The following is a 21,365-nucleotide window of genomic DNA, read 5'->3' on the forward strand; positions in this document are numbered from 1 at the left end:
CCCCTCCCCTCCGCAGTGTTAGGGTTCTTTAGCAGACAGTCCCGGCTACTTTCCCTTCCGACGGCTTGGGAGGAAGTGGGGGAAGGGAGGGGCGGGGCCCCGAGGAGGAGGTCCGGAGAGGGTGGGCGCTGGGGGCGACCGCGCCCCCGGACCGGGCAGTGCTTCTGCCCCTACAAGGTTTGGGTCGCCGTGGGGGAGGGTCCGGGTCCCCGGCTCCGCCCGGTCCCTCCCTGTCTTAGGCACTCGCGCGGCTGGAACATCCCAGTCCAGCTTGGTCCTCCTCACCCACCACCGGGCGCCCAGTCCGCGCAGCCAGCCCATTTCTCCCGGCCCGCACCGCCGCAGGCCGGCCCGTCCCGCACCGCAGCCATGGACGCCATCAAGAAGAAGATGCAGATGCTAAAGCTTGACAAGGAGAATGCCATCGACCGTGCAGAGCAGGCCGAGGCCGACAAGAAGCAAGCTGAAGACCGCTGCAAGCAGGTGGGGGTGGCCCAGAGCTTAGTGAAACCCTCTACCCCACTCCCACCCCCACCCCCAACCATGTGGGGTAGGCCCTGTCCTGTGTCCCCTATCCTAGGGCCTGCTCTCTAAGGCTCTCTCCCCATCCAGTGCGGGGTTGGACCTTCACAGTACCCTCAGGGACCTAGCCAGAGCCACACTTCATGTATCCATCATAGCCTGGGGAGCCACAGTCCCCCAGTTTCCACTCCTGCCCTTGCAGAACAATGACGGGCCCTGCTTCTTGGGGCTGGAAACTCTCTACCCCCACCAGTTCCCTCCAATCCTCCTGGCTGCACTGTCCCTCGTCTACTATCCCTCTTCCTCCCTGACAGCCTCTAAATATCTCTTAGTGCCCCCTCACACACACCCCTGCCTCCTCCCTGAGCCTGGGCCTGGCTGACCGAGGATTCTCTCTCCCAGCTGGAGGAGGAACAGCAGGCCCTCCAGAAGAAGCTGAAAGGGACAGAGGATGAGGTGGAAAAGTATTCAGAGGCAGTGAAGGATGCCCAGGAGAAACTGGAGCTGGCCGAAAAGAAGGCCACTGATGTGAGTGTGGACCTGGGGGTGGGGGGTTTCGCACTGGGAGGGGTCCTGGACATGGGGATGAAGCAAGGGGGGAGCTAGATATTCCAGCACCAGGACAGACATGTTTTCCTCTCAGGAACCAGGGCCAGGGCAAGCTTGCACAAATAATCCTAGGTGGTGAGTAAATCAAAATCACCTACCATTTCCCCCAGAGGACATAGCCTTATAATTCCATTTGGCTCCAGCTCTTTCTATGTACAATGATCAAACAGTGAGTCATCGTAGGGGTGGGTGGTACAAGAATTTACCATCCACCTCAATTAATCCTCCAGCTGAAAATGGAGAGGAGACTACAGCTACATATGTGGGATATGGGGTGTGGGTATAGGTGTTGTCAGCAGGAGGAGAGAGGGGAATCTGAAATGGGCCCTGACTTGAGTTACACTCCTAGGGGGGCATTAGAAATTCCCTGGCCCTGACCTCTGGCTCCAGTAGCCCTGCTGTGCATTGGGGCCCCAGCTCAGGTTCTAACAGCCCCTCATTTACCCTCATTAAGCTGTCAGCCTCAAGACCATGCCAGGCCACAGGGCAAAGAGACAGGACCACAAATGCCAGGGCAGCTACTTTGGCAGGTCTTGTTCACTCAGATTTCTCTGCCCACCCCACACCCCCTTAACCATACTTCTCTAGCTCCTGTCATTCTCAACCCCTATCTTGAGGTAGGAAAATGGTTGTAAACCTTTGGACGTGGTTACTTGTACCATTCTGTGCCTCAGATTCCCCATTTGCCTTGTACCCAGGATTGTTTTAAGTTTAAGATGAGCCTATGGTGGTGGTGATGGGATGGGAGGATTAGCATAAGGATGATCTGAACATAAGATCAGAAATGGCATTACTGTTTGTGTTGACCATTATCCATGTTTCCCAGTTCCCTCTCTCCATTCCCACCCTGGGCTGGTTTTTCTGACCTCCAGCCTTTGGGTTTGGTTCTCCACCAGCCTTGGCACTTGGGAGGGAACTGACCTGCAGCTGCTAGCAAAGACAACCCTGGGCATCTGACACTCTATAAATAACCAAGGCCCAGTGCAGCTGGAGGCAGGATAGAAACCCAAGGAGCTGGGTGGGGGCTGGAGGGGAGGCAGCTGGACAGAGACAGAGCCACAGAGCTGGAGAAGCAGGGCAGCAGTGCCAAGAGTAGAAAGGAAACTGCCCAAACTTATTTTGTGACCTTGAGTGCAGCACTTAACTTACACAGTTCCTTCCTCCATTTCTCCCTTCTTTCCTGCTTCCTATTTGTCCAGTGGGGACAATAGTTCCTATCAGTTGGTAGCAGCATCCATAACCAAAAAGATTTGAAAAGTAGAAAATGGTCAATGCTAGTCCTATCATGAGGACCCCAGGATTTCCCAAAGTTATTTGTCAGCCCACTATCATGAAGAGAGTTTTTCTTTTACAGAGTCTCATCTCTCTCTAGAGTAGACCTCCCCCCAGTGTCCCCCTGTCATTCTTCCCAACCCCCAGTGCTGTCCCCAGAGTCTTTCCACATTGAGTCATTTGGCCCTGTGCCAGTGATGGGTTCTTGCCACTATAGGTGGCCTTCAGCACCTGGAGGACAAGCTACTACTTTCTATATATGGTACTGTTTCTCCCACCCTACAGTACCACCCAGGACCTGCTTTCTACCCTCTGCCCCCAGTGCCACCACCCATCTCCTCCCTCTCACTCACTTCTTCCTCTCCATTGATCCTTTCTCCTTTTCAATCTTAAATCTCAGGGTCTCTATGTCCTTGTCTCTGAGGAAGATCAGGAATAACCTCACATTTATGGAATGTGGACTCTGCAGGCAATGTGCTCAAGTGCTTTTTGCATATTATTTTATTTCCCAAAATCATCAGAAATGCTTGGGAGACTTAAAAAAAAAGGAGCTAGAGAACCTGTTTAGTTATATAAGCCCCCTAAATGGTCCTGTTGATTAACAGCCTACAAAGAAGAAATTGCTATTGTCAACTCGGATTTAAAAAGGAGGAAACTGAGGTTTAGAGAGATTAAATAAGTTGCCCAAGGTCACATAAGTGTTGAGTGGCTGAGCCCTGGCTCAAAGAGAACAGTTTGACTCAGAGCTGATGCTCTTAACACCAAACTGAACTGCCTCTCTCATTTAAAAAAAAATTTTTTTTCTTTATTGATTTTTAGAGAGAGAGGAAGGGGGAAGGAGAGAGAGCTAGAAACATTGATGAGAGAGAACATCGATTGGCTGCCTCCTGCATGCCCCCCACTGGGGGTTGGGCCCACACCCCCGCTGGGCATGTGCCGTGACTGGAATCAAACCAGTGACCTCTGGGTGCATGGGTCGACACTCAACCACTGAGCCATACTGGCCAGGCTCTCATTTTCTTTTGTTGGGGCTTTCCTTCTTGCTCTGCCCTCTTTTTCTCAAGGTATCATCAGTTTCCATGGAAATTCTCTAAAACCTCCAAGGTTTTGCCTCTGTATTTTAGGATCAGTGTCTGAGTATCTGTCATTCAAATGGCCCTTGCACTGCCCCAGGTTGCCTCTTCCCCTTGGCAGGGAACCCCTTGCCACAGCCCCGGATGTCCCATACAGGTCTAGCTTGCCTCCAGAGCCCCTTGCTGGGATTCTGCCTGGCAACTGGTGAGGTCACTTGAGCTTGATTCTATGATTGGCTATTTTTAGCAGCAGTGCTATTGGGTTGGCCGGATTCTTCCCCACCCCCTTACCTTGGTGGGCTCTGCTGTGGAGTCAGGGCTGCCCCAGAGCTGGTCCCAGCACTTGGAGTGTTCTCCGAAGGGACAGAGCTGCATGCAGATAACCATTGGGAGCCTAACTATACACAGTGCCTGAATGGGCCCTGTAGTGGAGGAGTGGAACTTGCCGAGGAATGCATATTTGAGGCCTGGAGCGGAGAGTCTGGGCAGAAGATAGATGGTTGGTTAGGAGGTAAAAAAAATAGGAAGACAGGAAGTCAAGTTCTTTCTAATAAGAATCTTACCATGCTCTGGAGCCTCGCTGATCCTCATCCAAGGTAGAAAAAGCCTTTCTGATCTCTAGCCTTTGACCCATAGGCCGAGGCAGATGTGGCCTCCCTAAACCGCCGCATCCAGCTGGTAGAGGAGGAGCTGGACCGGGCACAGGAGCGCCTTGCCACAGCCCTGCAAAAGCTGGAGGAGGCTGAGAAGGCAGCCGATGAGAGTGAGAGGTGGGCAGGGGGCCCTCAGGGTTGAGCCAGGGAGGGGGGAGGCTGCCTCTGCTGGTCCTGACCCTTCCTTCCCCCTCTCCTTGCCTCTCAGAGGAATGAAGGTCATTGAAAACCGAGCCATGAAGGATGAGGAAAAGATGGAGCTGCAGGAGATGCAGCTGAAGGAAGCCAAGCACATCGCTGAGGATTCGGATCGCAAATATGAGGAGGTGACAGCCCTGGTCCACTTCCTTCTCACTCCCAAGCCCCAGACACCCCCAGTCATTCACCATGGATCTGTTCCTTCTCTCTCCCCCTCACCCCAGGTGGCCAGGAAGCTGGTGATCCTGGAAGGAGAGCTAGAGCGCTCAGAAGAGAGAGCTGAGGTGGCTGAGAGGTAAGGGCACTGTGGGGTGGCTAGGGGGCACTCTGCACAGTGGGGAGCTAGTTTCTTAGACTTGGGGCCATAGGGACAGGTCTTGTCCTCTGACCCCTACCCGCTGCCCCCAGCCGAGCCAGGCAGCTGGAGGAAGAACTTCGAACCATGGACCAGGCCCTCAAGTCCCTGATGGCCTCAGAGGAGGAGGTAGTGACTTCTCTGGACCTTTCTGGGCAATGGTGCCTTTTCTCATCTCACTTTCCCCTCCATCTCAGGCCGTTCTCTCTCATCTGCTGGGGTCGGGAAGGGTCTGGGCTTCCAAACTCTGCCTGCTGTCACTCTCACAACTTTGCTCTTCTCTTCTCTTCTCTCCTCTACCCCTCCCTCACTGTGCCATCTCCACCGTCTCCCCCCACTGTGCCCTCACACCCCACCCTGCCACACACCCCCTGCAGTAAATGTGGGGACCTAGAGGAGGAGCTGAAAATTGTTACCAACAACTTGAAATCCTTGGAAGCCCAAGCAGACAAGGTAGAGGGGGGTAGAGGGGCAGTGAGGATGGGGTCCTGCAAGGGAGGGAGGCGATGGGCCCAGGCAGGGTGGGTCTGGGTGTACCATGGAGACAAGATCATGAATAGCCTGTGGGGTTCAGGAGAAATTAAGGATTTCTGGGGGCATTCTACTAATGGCATGTTATGTCCCTAAAAGTATTCCACCAAAGAAGATAAATATGAAGAGGAGATCAAACTGCTGGAGGAGAAGCTAAAGGAGGTGAGAGTCCTTCCAGTCCCCACCTTTCCCTCAAGCCTCACAGTCCCTACCAGAGACTGCCTGTGGCAGGGGATTTGAAATAGGGATAGATGAGAAGGTTGACTTAAGTGATAGTATCTGGGGGGGAGGGGGGTACTCATTTTTTGTCATTTCCACATCTTGCCTTTATTCCCAGGCTGAGACCCGAGCAGAGTTTGCTGAAAGGTCTGTGGCAAAGTTGGAGAAAACCATTGATGACCTGGAAGGTAAAGGGGATCTCCCCTGTACCCCCAAACTGCACTCCTCATGAATGTCAGTCTGTCCCTTATCTTTGAGTCCCATTATATTTGCTACTGATAAATTAGAATTGGACCACTTAGGACTCCACAAACTCTGGTGGCAGTGCCTTCCATTTAGGTACTTGTAACCAGATACAACTCCAGTGCTTCTCAAACTTGAGCATGCTTGAGAATCCCCCAGAGGTTTTAAAATGCAGATTTCTGCCCTGGCCGGTTTGGCTCAGCGGTTAGAGCGTTGGCCTGCGGTCCAGAGAGACCCTGGTTCGGTTCCCGCTAAGGGCACGTACCTAGGTTGCAGTTTGTCACCGGCCCTGGTTGGGTCATGCAGGAGGCAGCCACTCGATGTGTCCCTTTCACGTCGATGTTTCTCTCTCTCTCTTCCTCCCATTCTATCTGAACAAAAAATGGAAAAATGTCCTTGGATGAGGATTAAAAAAAAAAAATTAAAATGCATATTTCTGGGTCCTATTCCAAAATGATTGCTGACTTTGGGCTGGAGAATTTGTGTATCTAACAAGCCCTCTGGTAAACCTGTTGCTGCTGATCAGTCCTCAGACTACCCTTTGAATAGCACTGATTTAGACAATTCTGTCTCCAAGTGCAACACAGTAGAACTATATCACAGAGACTTCTTTATTACATAGAGAGCTATTTAGTTTAATAGCTAGGTATGCAAGACAACATTAATGTAAAGTACTCTTTTAAGCTAGATTTGGTACAAGCAATCATTCAGGTTATTTGCTAAGTCTACAGCTCTTTTTCACTATCATCAACATTGTGCCTAAAACTTTCTTTCCTTTCTATTGTACTTGATAACCCTTCACTTTCATAATTTCAGTTTCCCTTGCTTCAGCCTTCTTAGGCAAGCCTCAATTTTATCTCCAACTTTGTAGGACTTTGGTCTTTCTGGTTTGAGTACTCTCCCCTTGAAGCAAGCACTCCTGCTTATCCAAAGCACTGTGCCCCCAGGTCCCCAGAGGAGGCAGGAACTCCTGGGAGAAGAACCAATTTAGGGTACAGAGAAGGACAAAAGAGACAGGGGTACAGAGAGGGAACGAGGGAGCCCTGACGACTCTCTAGCCTGCTCTCTAGCCTCTCTCTCTCATTCACCTTTGTTCACCTCTCTGATTCTTGTTCTCTCCATTATCCTCTCTCCTTCCTTTCCTCTTTCCTTTTATTCCCTCTCCCCACACTCCCACCCATCCCTGGACCCCCTCCAGACGAAGTCTATGCGCAGAAGATGAAGTACAAGGCCATCAGCGAGGAGCTGGACAACGCACTCAATGACATCACCTCTCTCTGAGCCCCTCACCAGTGTGGCCACCTCGGCCTTCTCTCCTCTCCTTTCTATTCTCTCTCTGAGGAAGGATCGGGCAGGAGGAGCAAAAATTGCCAACATTGCACAGCCAGGCTGGGCGCAGCCTAGGAGAGCACCCATCACACATGCTGCCCACCCTGGTACTTGCTTCTTCCTTCTATCCATCCACTCCCCCCTCCACCCACCAGCCTCTACCTCTCTGCTGCTTAATAAACTCAACTTGGTCTCCATGCTGTTTTCCTGCCCTCCAGAGAGCACTTTCTTTACCCCCATAAGAGCACTGCTGAGACCTTGGCTCTTATAGACACCCCAATATTGTGACACCCACAAAACTCCGTGGCCACACTGAAATTTCCTCTGCATGGGCACTCACAGTCTGTCACTCTGTCACTGCTGCATGCGGGCATGGTATGACTCCATCTGTCACCATGAGCTCTCTCGTGCCTCTGCAGACCCAGGCCTGTCACTGACCTTGGAGCGCTGAACTGTGGGTTCCAGGATCTCAAGGAATGACCAGAAGGGAAATGGGGTGGTGAGGTGCAGGGGAGGGGCAAGAAGGTTGTGAAAGGTCTGAGATGAAGTTTGGAAAAACGTTGGATGCCAGCAACATAGGGTTTTCACTGCAGGTCTGTTTCTGCCTCAAGATTGTCTGTCTGTCTGTCCCTCCCTTTCCTGGCTAAGTCTTTGTCCTTCTTTCTCTTAAACCTTCTAAAGAAGGAGGGTAAATTAGTTTATGACTCAGGCCTTCTTATCCCACCTCCATGACCCACAGTTTTGAGTGAGGCATCCATGTCTGTCCTGGTCAATTCATCTATTTACCCCTACCATAGGGTCCTCAGATCCCTGAATGCTTGTGTCCTCATGTGCCTCCAACCTACTCCATGTTGATTGGTCACATCCCCTGTCTGTGCCTCCCCACGTCTCCTCCCTTGTGTCTCCCACCCCCTCCTCATGTGCTGCTTCCTCTCACAGAGACCTTGGCCAGTGCCAAGGAGGAGAACGTGGAGATTCACCAGACCCTCGACCAGACCCTGCTGGAACTCAACAACCTGTGAGGGTTGGCTCTGCCTCCAACCAGGCTATAGTTGCCGCCCCATCCCAATAAAACTGATGTTACTGGCATCACAGGCTCTTTAAGCCTTTCTTTGGTGTTGACAATGGTGTTGGTAGTTTCCCAAAGTGGAGAAGGCTGAGAGGATGCCTGAGGGGAGAAATGGAGTTGGAAGGACCCGGAGTGAGCAGGACCTAGTTCCACGTTCTGTGACAAGACGTTCTTTTCCATGGTAGCCAAGGGGTGGGGGTGCCACGCTCCTTTAGGAGTTGTGAACAGGCTGTGTGAAACAGAGGCCACTAGGGCTGGCATTACATCCTGGCCCTTACTCCCCAAAGGGCCCAGGAGCGGCTGCCAGCATCACTGCCCCATTCCAGCAGGCAGCTGAGCCAGACAGCACAACCTGAATGCAAAACTGCAAAGCTACACAGATCTTACTTGAGCAAGGTGAAAGCCCCAAAGCCTCCATGTGATTTTAAGCCTAGAGGCTAAGCCTGCCCTACTCCCAGATACACACACTGGTCTATACACACACACACACACATTTCAACAATTTCAGTCATTTCTGCCTCTTTCCCGATGGCAGACTGCCCACCACCACCAAATATGTCCACATGTGAAATGTTATCTTACATGGGAAAGGGACCTTGTGATTAAAATAAGGACTCTGGGAGGGGAGAGTATCCTAGATTATCTGGATAGGCCCAATGCAATCACAAGGGTCCTTATAAGAGGGAGTCAAAAAGGTCAAAGGCAGTTGCAGGAGGTATCACAATGGAAGCAGGAGGTTGGAGTGATGTGAGGCAGGGGCCACAAGCCAGGGAGTGCTTGGCTTCTATGATGCTGAAAAAGGCAAGGAAACATTCTCTCAGTGTCCAGAAGGAACTGGCCCTGCCAACACCGTGACTTTAGCCTATAAGATTCATTTTAGACTTCTGATCTCCAGAAATCTAAGAGAAAAAAATTTGCATCACCATTGAGTTTGTGATAATGTTGGTACAGCAGCGGCAGGAAATGGATAACCCTCCTGATTTGGGGAACAAAGGCACCTTCCACATATTTTATTAGAAACATTTATTTAAAAAAAAAATACTTGAAAAGGAAGAGGTGTAATAAGCAGGCTAGAACAAATTCTCCTGCTTCCCCTGGGCTCCCTCCGGCTGGTTTCTCGGTGCATTCTCCACGTCCCAGGCCTCTAGGCGGCAGTCTCCGAGACCTCTGCTGGCTGGTAGCCAGCAGTCCCTTTGGTCCCACTTGGATGTCTACAGGACAGGGAAGAGTAATCAGAAAACTGGCCCAAGATGAGATCATTTGTGTGCTATTTGCAGGTTCTGGACTCCTCAGGAAGAGGAGGCTGTGCCTGAGGGAGAGGGTCAGTATAACACATACTTTTGCTGCCTTCTCATTTGCACAAGGAAGGCAATGCTGGTGACTGCAAAGAGAATGCCAAACACCAGGGCCAGGATGTCTCCTGTAGGGAGAGGAGAGGCTGCCTCAGGGAGTGGAGAGTCAGCAGGGTTCCCTCAGGGCCTACTTCTGGTATCTCCCCACCCCAGCCCTAAAGTCTCCAGCTGTCCTCAGCATATCAGAATCCAGAGGAGACCAGCAAGGGATTCAGATGGATACTCAAGAAGGTAAAATAACCCACTTTTTTTCCTCCCTAAAAATGATATAAAAGAGGTCATTTTGGAAGGAAGGTGCTAGGAGATTTTTGGAGCTTTATTCTGACCAACTCTTGCCCTGAGGACAAGAAGGGACACTCCCCACACACCTTGACCTGACACTCTATCCTATTGGGATTGGAGGTCTGTTCTGCAGAAAAGGAGAGGCAGTAGACGTGGTCCTGACTAGCCCCTGGGACTAAACTGTGCCAAGGGTTGTCCCCGGCATCAGGAGCCAAAGGAGAAGCACAGACTCACCAGCAGCGAGACAGGAATTCAGGTGGACTGAAGAGACAAAGAAGACATTAGAACCGGGGCTGTGACCACCAGTGACAGACAAATGAGGACACATGGGATACCAGACAAAGCTGCACCTGGCTCAGCAGTCCGCTCCACCCCAGTGGGGAAGGAGGCTTCAATCATTCGCCCATTCAAAGGCTGTGTGGCTCGGAAGTTCAGCTGTAGCCGAGAGTCCTCAGGTCCCCACAGGGAGCCAGAGAGGCTGTGGAGCTAGGGGGGTCATTAGACAGTGAAAAGAGGGCTCAAGACAAGGGAACAAAAGGATCATAGGCCTACTCACAGCCATACCTCAGGTCTCCACCCTCCATGTCCCTCTCTTCCTCCCAACAGCCCTTACATTATGCCTTCTCTTTCTCTCATTTCCCCCCATGTCCCCCACACGCCCACATGTTTCAGCCCCACCTGCTTAGCACTCAGTCTCACTGTCTGGTTGAAAACAGTCCAGATGACCCCTTGGGCACAGGGGGGTGTGGTCAGAGACCCCTCATATCGAAAGTAGCGGCTGAGGTCAGAGGGCAGCAGTGCAGATACATCCAGTCCTGGGATCCACGTCTCTGAGTCTGTGGAAAGGACCTGTGCTGGAGTCTCACCTACGTGGCTCCCCTCCAAGGCTTTGGGTCTAGGGATACAGTTTCATATCCCAGAAGCCAAGTTGACTCACTTCCCTGAGACCACTTCGTCTCTAAGCGTATCCCTTCCCAAAGCAGCACAAGACAACTTGGGAGAAAGCAAAGGGCTCTGGAGTCTCCCAGAGTAAGAGAATTGCTCCTTAGTTCCCCCCTCTGAGGCTTCACTCTTCCTTCGCATTCTATGCTAACATGCCGGACCACAGATTTAAGCTCAGAGAACATCAAAAAGGAAATTGAGCTGAATAACCTGTAAATAAATATAAATATTTGTAACTATTAAAAAAAAACACACAAAAATTCAAGAAGCACAGCTCCCTCTAGTTTAGCAAAACTTAAAGTCCAGCAGGGTGAGACTTAAAATGACCCAAAGTGACTGAGATGAAAAAGATTTCCAACAAAAGTATTTACAAGTTTAAAATATGTGATGCTTATGAAGGAGAATAGATAGTTCTCAGAAAAATTTTAGCTCTCCAGAATCAACCTCTGAAGTTCCAAACACTTTTTTTTTTTTGGTCTCATTTGGTTTTTGCCTTATTTTGGCTGGCAGAAGTTTGCCTCTGCCCGTTTGCTTCTGGTCAGCTTCATAGTTATTATCAAGATCATAGTTGTCCAGTTCACACATCAACCCTCTCCCTGTGGGAAGGACCCCATCGCCATACCTTCCTCTGCGATTTCTTCCAAATGAGTCAGCAACTGCTCATAGGCGCTGTTTTCTTCTGGGCCTTCCTAGGAAATGACAGAGCAAGACAGGTAGCACATGTGTCTAGCGCCATGGCTAGAGGCCTGAAGGTGAGGTGGGGTTCCCATAGCCTCCCTCATTTCTCCACTCTGAGAATGCTGGAGGAAACACACAATCTTATGTATTATTACTCAAAGTTCATTTACTCTTACTCTGCAAACTAACCTAACATGCTCGGCAGGTTCGTTTTCAATGGAGAAAGAGGAGGAAGGTGGCCACTAGGAAACAAGACCCCCATGACCTGGGCCCCACTCCTGAAAACCATAATGACCTTTGTACTCATGTTACCTCTGCATTCACCTTAATAATCCATGTGATTGACTTGGAGCAAGGACATGTTCTTTCTGAGGCACATCTCTGAACTTTGTGCTTTGAGGCTGGAGTCGGTTAAGGTGGGAGTGAACCTAGCATGCATCTCATCATCTCTTCATTTTACTAGCGTCCTCTAATCACTGTTTATGTAGCCTTGATCATTACAGGTCCAAAGAAGTCACTAAATGCTTCTCTAGGCTATTGCATCTCACAAAGGGGATATTGTTATAGGAGCATTAGAGAAATTACTCCTCCCGATGTCCACTTGATTGCACCTGTCATTCCCTGAATGGGCCATATTCTGAGTCTTTACATGTACCATTTGCTCTGCACAAAACATCTTTTCTTTCCTACTAGTGAAGTCTTCAAGCTTTACCTCCTCTGAGAAGCCTTCCCTGACCACGTCTCACTCTGTCCTTTGTATGTGTCTACCCTATCACTGGCTGTGGACTCATTAGAGACAAGGGTTCTCATTTTCTAGTCCTTTTTAAGGCCCAGAGCCTCCCTCACAGTGAGTGTTGAATGAATGAACTAATGAGTGAGTGAGGATGATAAGCAGGTGCCAGGGTAAGTGTGCTGGGATGAGGCTCTGTGGGCAAGATACATTGAGCCTGGGGGCATGAGGAAGCCGGATGTGGGAGGTGTCCAGGACTGGTACCTGCAGAAAGGCAGCCAACACCGCCAGGCCCCCTGGGCGCCCCAAGGCCTCGTCAACTTTGGCAAATGCAGTGCTGAGGTGAACCACGTGGATCTGGAGAGGACAGGCAGGTCAGGAATGGGCAAGATCCACTCCCCCGCGGCCCACTTCGTCCCTCTGTGGACAGCTATGCGCTCACCTCTGCAGGGAAACGGTGGCCGCCAACCGTGTGCTCCGAGCCTGGGCGACCCGCAGACCCCCAGTGCAGATGCAACTGCAGGGCCCGGTACTCCCGTCCTGGACCCAGGGCCATCTCCAGCCCAGGAGGCAGAGTCAGCTGCACTGCGGAGGGAGAGCAGGTGAGCCGGCCCCTGCCCCGCCCCTAAGAGCCAGCCTAATCCCCAAGCACCTCGGGAACTCTCCCTCTTCCCCAGGCCCCGTCCGGTCCCCAGGTAGCCTCCGCCCCTTCCCTGAGGCTCCGCCCCGGGACTGCCTCACCAGTGTGGCCATTGTTGTTGAGGCGCAGCTTTGGGAGTGGCGGGAGCTCAAAGCCGAGGAGCTGCAAGGGTCGTAGGGCGGGGCAAAAAGTGGTGAGCTCGGGACGGATATCCACGGGGGACTGGAAGCGGTCTGCGCAGGCTGGGGACACCTGGGGCCAGGGCGGGTCGCCTGTGGTAGGAGGGTATGAATAGGAAGTTAATACAATTAGGGACTTTTAGAGACCTGGCACAGAAAATGTGAAGAGGTGAAGTCTAAAGACACTGGGGCGGGAGACAGGAATCTGGGGTATGCACAGAGACGGGTAGCGGGCATTGTCGAGGACAAGCAGATGTGGATGCGGTGGGGTGGGTGGGGCGTCCAGGACTAGAGTACAGGGGTGGTCGGGGGGGCAGATCAGCAGAGCTGGGTGCTCAGATTGGGTCTGTGCCGGGGGTGGTTGTCTCACCTCCGTAGCGCCAATGACTGTGGTCATGTCCTGCATAAATGAGAAGAGTTAGGAGTCTGATCTTTGAGCCCAGACCCTCCCCCGTGGCCAGACGTGGGCCCCCATCACTAGCAAGGCTTCACAAACTCAGATGCCTTACAAGGGCAAAGCCGACCAGGTGTAAAGCACAATAGAGTGCAGCTAAACATAACCACACACGGAGATCCTACTGGCCCTGGAGATACCAGTTTGCAACCACCGTGCTAGTAAAATGTGTGTATGTGTGTGTGTGTGTGGGGGGGGGGGACCCTCAGTCCCCAGGCCCAAATCAGTAGAGCATCTTTCCTTTCTCTCTTACCTATTCCTGCTCCCCACTCATCCCTCTTCCTTTTCTGGTCTCTAACTCTTTCCCCCAAAGTTCCTGGCTTGGGAGTCAAGATATCAGGGCCCCCTACTGGCTATTTCCTTCTTCCTAGGTCTGTTTCTTCACCTCTAAACTGGGAGGTGATCTGACAAGCCCTCCCTGCTCTTTCTCTGCTACCACATCTTTCCTCTTCACTTCCCTCATGCTGTTACTTCTCTCTACCTACATTCTCTCTCTTCATGTTACTAATTTCCTTCTCCTCTTCAACCTTTCCCTTTCTTTCCCACTGTTCCTACTCATCTCTCTCCATCTGTGCCCCATTTTTGTTTCCCCATCTGTCCCCTTTTAGCTCTGAAAGGGGGGAAGGGTCTGGTATCACAGGAGACCCTGGGGTAGGGAAAGGCTACTCTCAGAGTACAGGCTCCTCTCCTTCCTTGAATAATTCCTGTCTGGGCTGGAGTTTAGTGAGAGGAGATACAAACCTCCTGGAGCCTAGGTTTGGAGGGCTGACGACTGCTTACCTTTGTTCCTTTGAGCATTATCCATGGGAGGCTCAACAGTGGGTAGATCCTCTAACTCCAGAGAGTCCTTTTCTCCTGTTTCAGTCTTCGTTCCAGGTGGATCCTCCTCTCCAATTAGATCCTCTTCACTGGGCAGGTCCTCCTCACCCAGAGGATCATCTTCCCCAGATGAATCCCCTCCCATGGAGGGGGTCCCCTGCATCTGGGATAAGCTCTGGGGATGGGCAGGTACCAAAAGCAGCAGTAACAGCAGCAGTTGCACAGTGGGGCCTGGAGCAGGGGCTGAGATCAACAGAGGAAGCCAGGGGCTGGGGCACAGAGGAGCCATGTGGCGGACTGTAGGTTGTCCCAGACACGGTGTACGGGCTGTACGTGCGTGCATCAGAAACTGGAGCTGGGTGGGGGAGGAGCAAGCTTGGAGGGGAGCAGGCTGACTCACAGAATGCCCTTTTGTAGAGATGGAGCCAAAGTCCCTCGGGTCTGCCTGGCCCTGTGCCCCCTACCCGATACCATAGCCTGGATTGGGGTGGAGTGAGGGCAGCTGTGTGTGCAGGCACAAGGTTATCGGGGTTATGGGCTCAGCTTGGAACCCAAGGCACCACCTGGCAGTGCATAGGCTTTCTCTGGCACCACCCAGCTGCCTGCCAGCCAGCCTCAGCTAACCCTGGCGTGCTTCCCAACCTCAGGCAGGGAAGGGGAAAGACAGGGAGCTGGGGCCCCCATAACCTCTGGCTGAGAGGGGAGCAGCCCATGTGTACATCCCCTGCCCAGCCAGGGAGCAGGTACAGGAGTAGGGCAAGCTGCCGCAGGAGCTCAGGGAGGAGGGTGGATGAGTAGGTGGGAGGTGAATTTGAGTATGAGTGGAAAACTGAGTATACGTATGAGAGGGACTCTGACTGGTTTAAACTAAACTTATTTTCTGTCCGGTTGGTGTAGCTTAGTGGTTGAGCATTGACCCATGCACCAGGAGGTCGCCGGTTTGATTCCCGGTCAGGACACATGCCCAGGTTGTGGGCCCAATCCCCAGTGGGGGGCATGCAGGAGGCAGGCAGCCAATCAATGTTCTCTCTCATCGATGTTTCTATCTCTCTCTCCCTCTCACTTCCTCTCTCTCTGAAATCAATAAAGGAAAAAAATTAAAAATAAATAAATAAACTTATTTTTCATTATATTACACTTCTGCTCAAAAACGTTCACTGACTTCCCACTATCTACCAAAATATCTTCCATCTGCCCATCTTCTTCCTCTAGTTGACTTTCATATCCCTTCAAAATCTTACCCAAGAGACCCATCTTATCTCTTCCTACTGTCCCTCACACTCCAGCCAAATTAAACTATTCATTTTCCTCTAAACCTTTGACCACCTTCATTCATCCAGTTCTCACTGCCAGGAATGCCTGTCATTCATTTTCTTTTTTTCAATTGATGATTTTAGAGAGATAGGAAGGGGGGGGAGAGAGAGAAAGAGAGAAACATTGATGTGAGAGTGAAACATTGATTGCCTGCCTCCTGCACTCCCCCTACTGGAGATTGAGGCTGTAACCCCAGGCATGTGCCCTGATGCCCTGACTGGGAATCAAACGAGGAACTCTCAGTGCATGGGATTATGCTCAATCCACTGAGCCACACCTGCTGGGCTCCATTGATTTTTTAAATAATTTTTAAACAAGTTAATCTGTATGCTCATGATACCCCAGCTCCTTCCTGGGGACTCTCCTGACCTCCTTATCACAGAAGAGATCCAGAACCCCACTTGAATGCCTCAGTCAGCTTCCACTCTGATGGATCAGTGCTTGTGCACCCACTACCATGTTAAATAGTTTTACTGTCCCCCCTGTCTAAATCCCTTCTATTATTCAAGACTCTGCTTAAAGGCCACTTCATCCAGGAAGTCTTTCTTTTTTCTCTCTCTCTCTTTATTGCTTTTAGAGAGAAAGGAAGGGAGAGGGAGAGAGATAGAAACATTGATGAGAGAGAACATCAACTGTTCACCCCCTGCATGCCCCCCACTGGGGATCGGGCTCTCAACCTGGGCTTGTGCCCAACCAGGAATTGAACCAGCAACCTCCTGGTGCATGGGTCAATGCTCAACCACTGAGCCACGCTAGCCAGGCCAGGAAGTCTTTCTTTTTTTCTTTTTTTTTATCCTCACCCGAGGACATTTTTCCATTTTTTGTTCAGATAGAGCAGGAGGGAGGGAGAGTAAGAGAGAGAGAGAGAGAAACATCGATGTGAAGGGACACATCGAGTGGCTGCCACCCGTACGACCAACCGGGGCCCGGGACAAACTGCAACCGAGGTACGTGCCCTTAGCGGGAACCGAACCCGGGTCTCTCTGTACCGCAGGCCGACGCTCCAACCGCTGAGCCAAACCGGCCAGGGCCAAGAAGTCTTTCTTGATTAACTGCACCATATGAAGAGATTTCTGATGCCTCAGCCACCACAGTGCTTTGCTTTGCCCTCGTTAATAACCTTGCCCACCATCTAATTCATATTAGGATGATTTATGACATTTTATCTTAGTCTAATAGCCTTGAGCTCCATAAGAGCAGGGTCCAATATTTGATTGATTGAGTCATTCTTTTATTCAACAACCATTATTGAGTATTTTCTTTGTCTGTGCAGATCACCTTGCCTGGACTTAAGAAAAACCAAATTGACTAAACTGACTTTTTTTTTCCTTTCATTTTTAAAAATTATTTTATTATTATTATTATTTTATTTGGTACATGCCCCTAGCGGGAACTGAACCCAGCACTCTCTGGTCTGCAGGCCGATGCTCCAACCGCTGAGCCAAACCGGCCAGGGTATGACATCACATTTTTATGGCACCTCAAATATTTGCCTTGTCAGAGTGACAGCCCTACTATATACCAAAAACTTATATGGCCAAACAATGGCTGTCCTCGAAACAGTCATTTTGGAAGGTAATTAGCTTAACCATCTAGGTTGCCATTTCTGGAGTCAAATTAAGAGCCATTCATCCATGGCAAAGTGATCCAGTGTGCACTCTGGATGGTCAGCTCACTGTCTTGGTCAGCTGTGTTGTCAGCAAGTTGGTTAGACGCTGACACATGGAAGGTCCATGGTAATAACTAAATTGAATGGACCTGGACAAGACAGAATGTGGTAACAAGCAATGTAGCTGAGGTGAAAGAGGTTATGGGAAGCACAGGAGACAGAAACACCGTGCCAACTGGAGCCTGGAGTCCTTATGTCTGGACATCTTTCTCCAACACCAATCCTGACTTTATTTCATTTTCTCTCTTTCCAAATATTCTGAATATTTCTATCTTTTTCCTTTTTAAGTCTCTGTCAAGATTTCCCTATATACTTCTCCGTGCCATTCTATGTGTCCACACATCTCCCTGCCTCTCTGCTGCTTTCTTTCAGTATTTCAGAGTCCAGACCTATGTCTGCTAGGGGCAGATCTCTCTTTGTTATAGCTCCCTAATTTTCCAAATGCCATTCTGCATGGTGTTGCCTCTTTCTTGACTTCTCTGTCTCTGTGTGCGACTGTGTCTTAGGTCTGGGTGGGGAATGTGGACTCTGACCCAGAATCATACCTTCACAGCTGGGAGTCTGCCAAACCCCAAAACAGGTTTGAGCTTCCAGTCTTGTTCCCTGAACCTCCTCAGGTTGGGACAGAGTGTACTCAGGACTGATTGACTGGGGCACCCCCCACCTGGCACACAACTTTAAGGCCAAGTCTTTGGTCATTAGGATCTGTTTCTATCCCAAGGTAGCAGAGGAGGGAGCTATTTGCTGGTGGGAGGAGGAGAAAAAGCCTCCTACTCCCCAGCCAGAGATTGGAAGCAAAGACTGATCAAAGCCTTTCTGGAGCCTTGAGGCTGGCCTGTAGTTCTGGACCATCTCACTATCTGTGTTAATTTCATAGGACTTCTATAACAACCTGGGTGGTTTAGAACAATAGAATATCTTTCTCTAATAGTTCTGGAAGCTAGAAATCTGAAATCAAGGTGTTGGCAGGGCTCTGCTCCTTCTGAAGGCTGTAGAGCCTCTTCTAGCTTCTAGCAGCTCCAGGCATTCCTTGGTTGTGGCTGCATGACTCCGGTTCCTGCCTCAATTTAACATGGACTTCTCCTCTTGTTCCTGACTCTCCACTGGGCGTCTCTTTTAGGAACATGTCATTGGATAGAGCCCACCAGGATAACTCAGAATGATCTTATTTCAAGATTTTTAGCTTAATTACATCTGCAAAGACTGTTTTTCCAAATAAGTTCTTTTTTAAAAAATTTTTTTTTCCTTTGTTGATTTTAGAGAGGAAGTGAGAGGAAGAAAATTATAGAAACATCGATGAGAGAGAACATCAATTGGCCACCTCCTGCATGCCCCTCCCCCCGCCCCCTCTGGGGATCAGGCCCACAACCTGGGCATGTGCCCTGACTAGGAATCAAACCGTGACCTCTTGATGCATGGGTCGACACTCAACCACTGAGCCACACTGGCTGGACCCAAATGAGTTCTTATTCACAGGTTGCAGGTGTTGGGGTATGGACATATCTTTATGGGGACCACAATTTAGCCCACATGACATTAGCCATTTTAGAACTGAAATGGATACATAGAAGGAGAGAAATGGGTTTGTGTTGGCGAGTCTCATGCCGTCTCCCTTATCTCTCGTCATATTCTTTGTAGGCAGTTTCATTCACTTCCATGGTTTCTGCAAGTTCATGACAGCCAAGTATCCCCAGGTTGGACTCTCTTCTCCACGTCAGATCTGTAACTACCTGCCTAATGAACGTCCCCACATATTTAGTGATATGATTGGGTTGCTGGATTAAGCTAACCCTATGGCCTACCTGCATCTGGACTTTCCAGTTGCATAAGGCAATAAAATATCTTATTGTTTAGCCACTTTGAATTTATTATTACTTGTAACATAGCCTTACTGGAATAAATTCCCTCCATGGCTTAGACTCTGTCTGTTTCTCCAGTCTCCTTTCTCATCACTCTCTTCTTTGCAATCTATGCTCTAATCTTAACTTCTAGCAGTTCCTTGAATGCACTGTGTGTGTGATCTCCAAACTCTGTTTATGCTATTTGTCTCTTTTTTTTTTTTTCCTTTTGGTATGTGGCCCTAGCGGGAACCGAACCCGGGTCTCTCCAGTCCGCAGGCCAATGCTCCAACCGCTGAGCCAAACCGGCCAGGGCGCTATTTGTCTCTTTTGCTCACCTCTCCCCCACTGACAACCCTACCCCACCAGGTTTTGTTCATCTTTCAGGTATCAGTTCACATTGTTACTTTCTCCAAGAAGCCTTCCCTAACTCCTAGAAGGGGTCACTCTTGTCTGCATAGAAGCCTATATGTCCCTTGTAATGTTTATATCACTTTATAGTGACACCTTACCATGTCTACCATGCTGGATTATAAGCATCCATAAAGGCAGGGGCCATATTTCATTATCCACTATTTCATCTCCATGCCTAGCACAAGACGTGGTATATAAGAAGCATTTAACTTTTGTGGAATAACTGATAATTGTTATTCAAAGCATTCCTAGGGCTTCTCCAGCATCCAGCGAGTGGAAAGCAGAGGTTGCAGGTAATCAAAGGCTAGAGAGGTTGTGACTTCCCTCTGATCCTCTCCCACTGGTCCCTCCTTCCTTCGGCTTTGGGGGTAGAGTTGGGAGTAGAGAGTCTGTTTATTTCCAGTAGACTATGGGGTGTACTTCACTTGCTTTGTGGGAGACTTGGTCCCCAGGAAATCAGTTGTCTCCAATTATCCTCAGTATCTTCTCAGCTTTTCCTCCTCCTTCCTCCACAGTTGGATGATTCCCCATCAAGTTCACAGTAGGCTCTATAAAGCACACTCACACACTGGCAGCACACCCAACACACCCATCACCACTGCACCCCAGGTGCTGTGCTCTGTTCTCATCACCTTGTTACTTTCCAAGAAGCCTTATGGGCTCATGGTGATACCGATTACCATGGGATTATCTGTCCTCTCCCTCACTTGAGCTCTTAGTGCAAACTGTCCCACATTCTTTTGAGATGGTAACCAGTCCTCCCACTATATGGTATCACCAGTTCCTTGGGACCCGAATCCAAGGAACAGTCTGACCCAAACTATCTCTTTCTTCCACCCAGCTCTTCAAATGGTTTCTTCCTGATTTAAGTCCAGCATTTCTCTTTTCTCAGGATTCTTAGAATGTCAGAGAGTTAGAGGGGACCTCAGATCCCTGACAGTACCTTAGTTCTTGGCCTGGGACCCAGATTCCTGGGAGTCCAGAGTGGTAGGAATGGGGTCTAAAGTCTACTAAAACTTTAGTTTTTAATAGTATTTTTTTCTAATTACAAAGTAATGCACGCATGCTTAAGCAGAAACTTGGGAAAGGCAGAAAAGTATAAGGGACTTTTTAAAATCAATTTTTTCTTAATCCTCACCCAAGGATATCTTTCCATTGATTTTCAGATAGAGTGGGAGCGGGGGGAGAGATAGAGAGAAAGATCAAGAGATCGATGGGTTGCCTCCCACAGGACCCCAACTCCGACCAGGGCTGGAGATTGAATCGCATCTGAGGTATATGCCCTTGACCAGAATCAAACCTCCGACTCTTTGGTCTGCCAGCCAACAATCCAACCACTGAGCCAAACTAGCCAGGGCTAAAATCACCCTTTTTGTCCTATTCACCCCTTTACCTTAATGATCCAGTGCCTGGCACTGATTAGGTACTTAAATATTTGTGGAATGAATTGTTCGCAATCTCATCACCCCAAGATAAAAACCAAAATTACCTTCTAGGCATATATATTATACATAAATGGAATTATATTGTGCAAACAATTGTGTATTCTGCTTTTTTGTCTCTCGGCAATACACTATGTACCTTTGTCCATATTGAGAGCTTTTTAACATAATTTTAATGTTTTCATATTATTCCTTCAAAAGGCTGCACCATTTTCCTAGTCAATTTACTATCTTTGGACATTTAGGCAGTTTCCAATTTTCTGTTGTTACAAACAATGTTGTGCCACACATCCTGGTACATATATTTTTGCCCACATATATGTTTTTTGTTTTTGTTTTTTACAATTTTTATTTATTGATTGATTTTAGATAGAGAGGAAGGAAGAGGGAGAGAGAGAGAGAAACATCCATAAGAGAGAACATGGACTGGCCACCTCCTGCATGCCCCCCACTGGGAATTCGGCCCACAACCAGGGCATGTGCCCTGAACTGAATGGAACTGGCGACCTCCTGGTGCATAGGTCGAATGCTCAACCACC

General features: G+C 49.7%; 2 protein-coding genes across 3 annotated transcripts; one reads left to right on the forward strand and one right to left on the reverse strand.

The window, feature by feature from the left end:
* Positions 1–222: 222 nt before the first annotated feature.
* TPM2 (tropomyosin 2) lies at positions 223–8,087 on the forward strand. Of its 2 annotated transcripts, none has more exons than XM_036261572.1 (9): positions 223–483; positions 925–1,050; positions 4,113–4,246; positions 4,338–4,455; positions 4,552–4,622; positions 5,060–5,135; positions 5,313–5,375; positions 5,551–5,620; positions 7,944–8,087. In XM_036261572.1, the coding sequence occupies exons 1-9, from the start codon at positions 370–372 to the stop codon at positions 8,024–8,026; spliced, it is 855 nt and encodes a 284-aa protein (XP_036117465.1). In that variant the 5' UTR covers positions 223–369; the 3' UTR covers positions 8,027–8,087. The 2 variants fall into 2 exon arrangements, with proteins under 2 accessions (XP_036117465.1, XP_036117464.1); XM_036261571.1 differs by lacking the exon at positions 7,944–8,087 and adding an exon at positions 6,874–7,208 and having other exon boundaries at positions 228–483.
* Positions 8,088–9,217: 1,130 nt separating this feature from the next.
* Positions 9,218–14,438, reverse strand: CA9 (carbonic anhydrase 9). The gene is made up of 11 exons (XM_036261922.1): positions 14,111–14,438; positions 13,247–13,276; positions 12,799–12,969; positions 12,500–12,642; positions 12,322–12,414; positions 11,272–11,338; positions 10,386–10,543; positions 10,058–10,193; positions 9,942–9,968; positions 9,418–9,493; positions 9,218–9,284 (listed from the first exon to the last, which is right to left on the reverse strand). Exons 1-11 carry the CDS (start codon positions 14,436–14,438, stop codon positions 9,218–9,220), a joined length of 1,296 nt encoding a protein of 431 aa, XP_036117815.1.
* Positions 14,439–21,365: the final 6,927 nt, after the last annotated feature.

Source organism: Molossus molossus, unplaced genomic scaffold (assembly GCF_014108415.1).
Source record: "Molossus molossus isolate mMolMol1 unplaced genomic scaffold, mMolMol1.p scaffold_m16_p_14, whole genome shotgun sequence".
Taxonomy (NCBI): domain Eukaryota; kingdom Metazoa; phylum Chordata; class Mammalia; order Chiroptera; family Molossidae; genus Molossus; species Molossus molossus.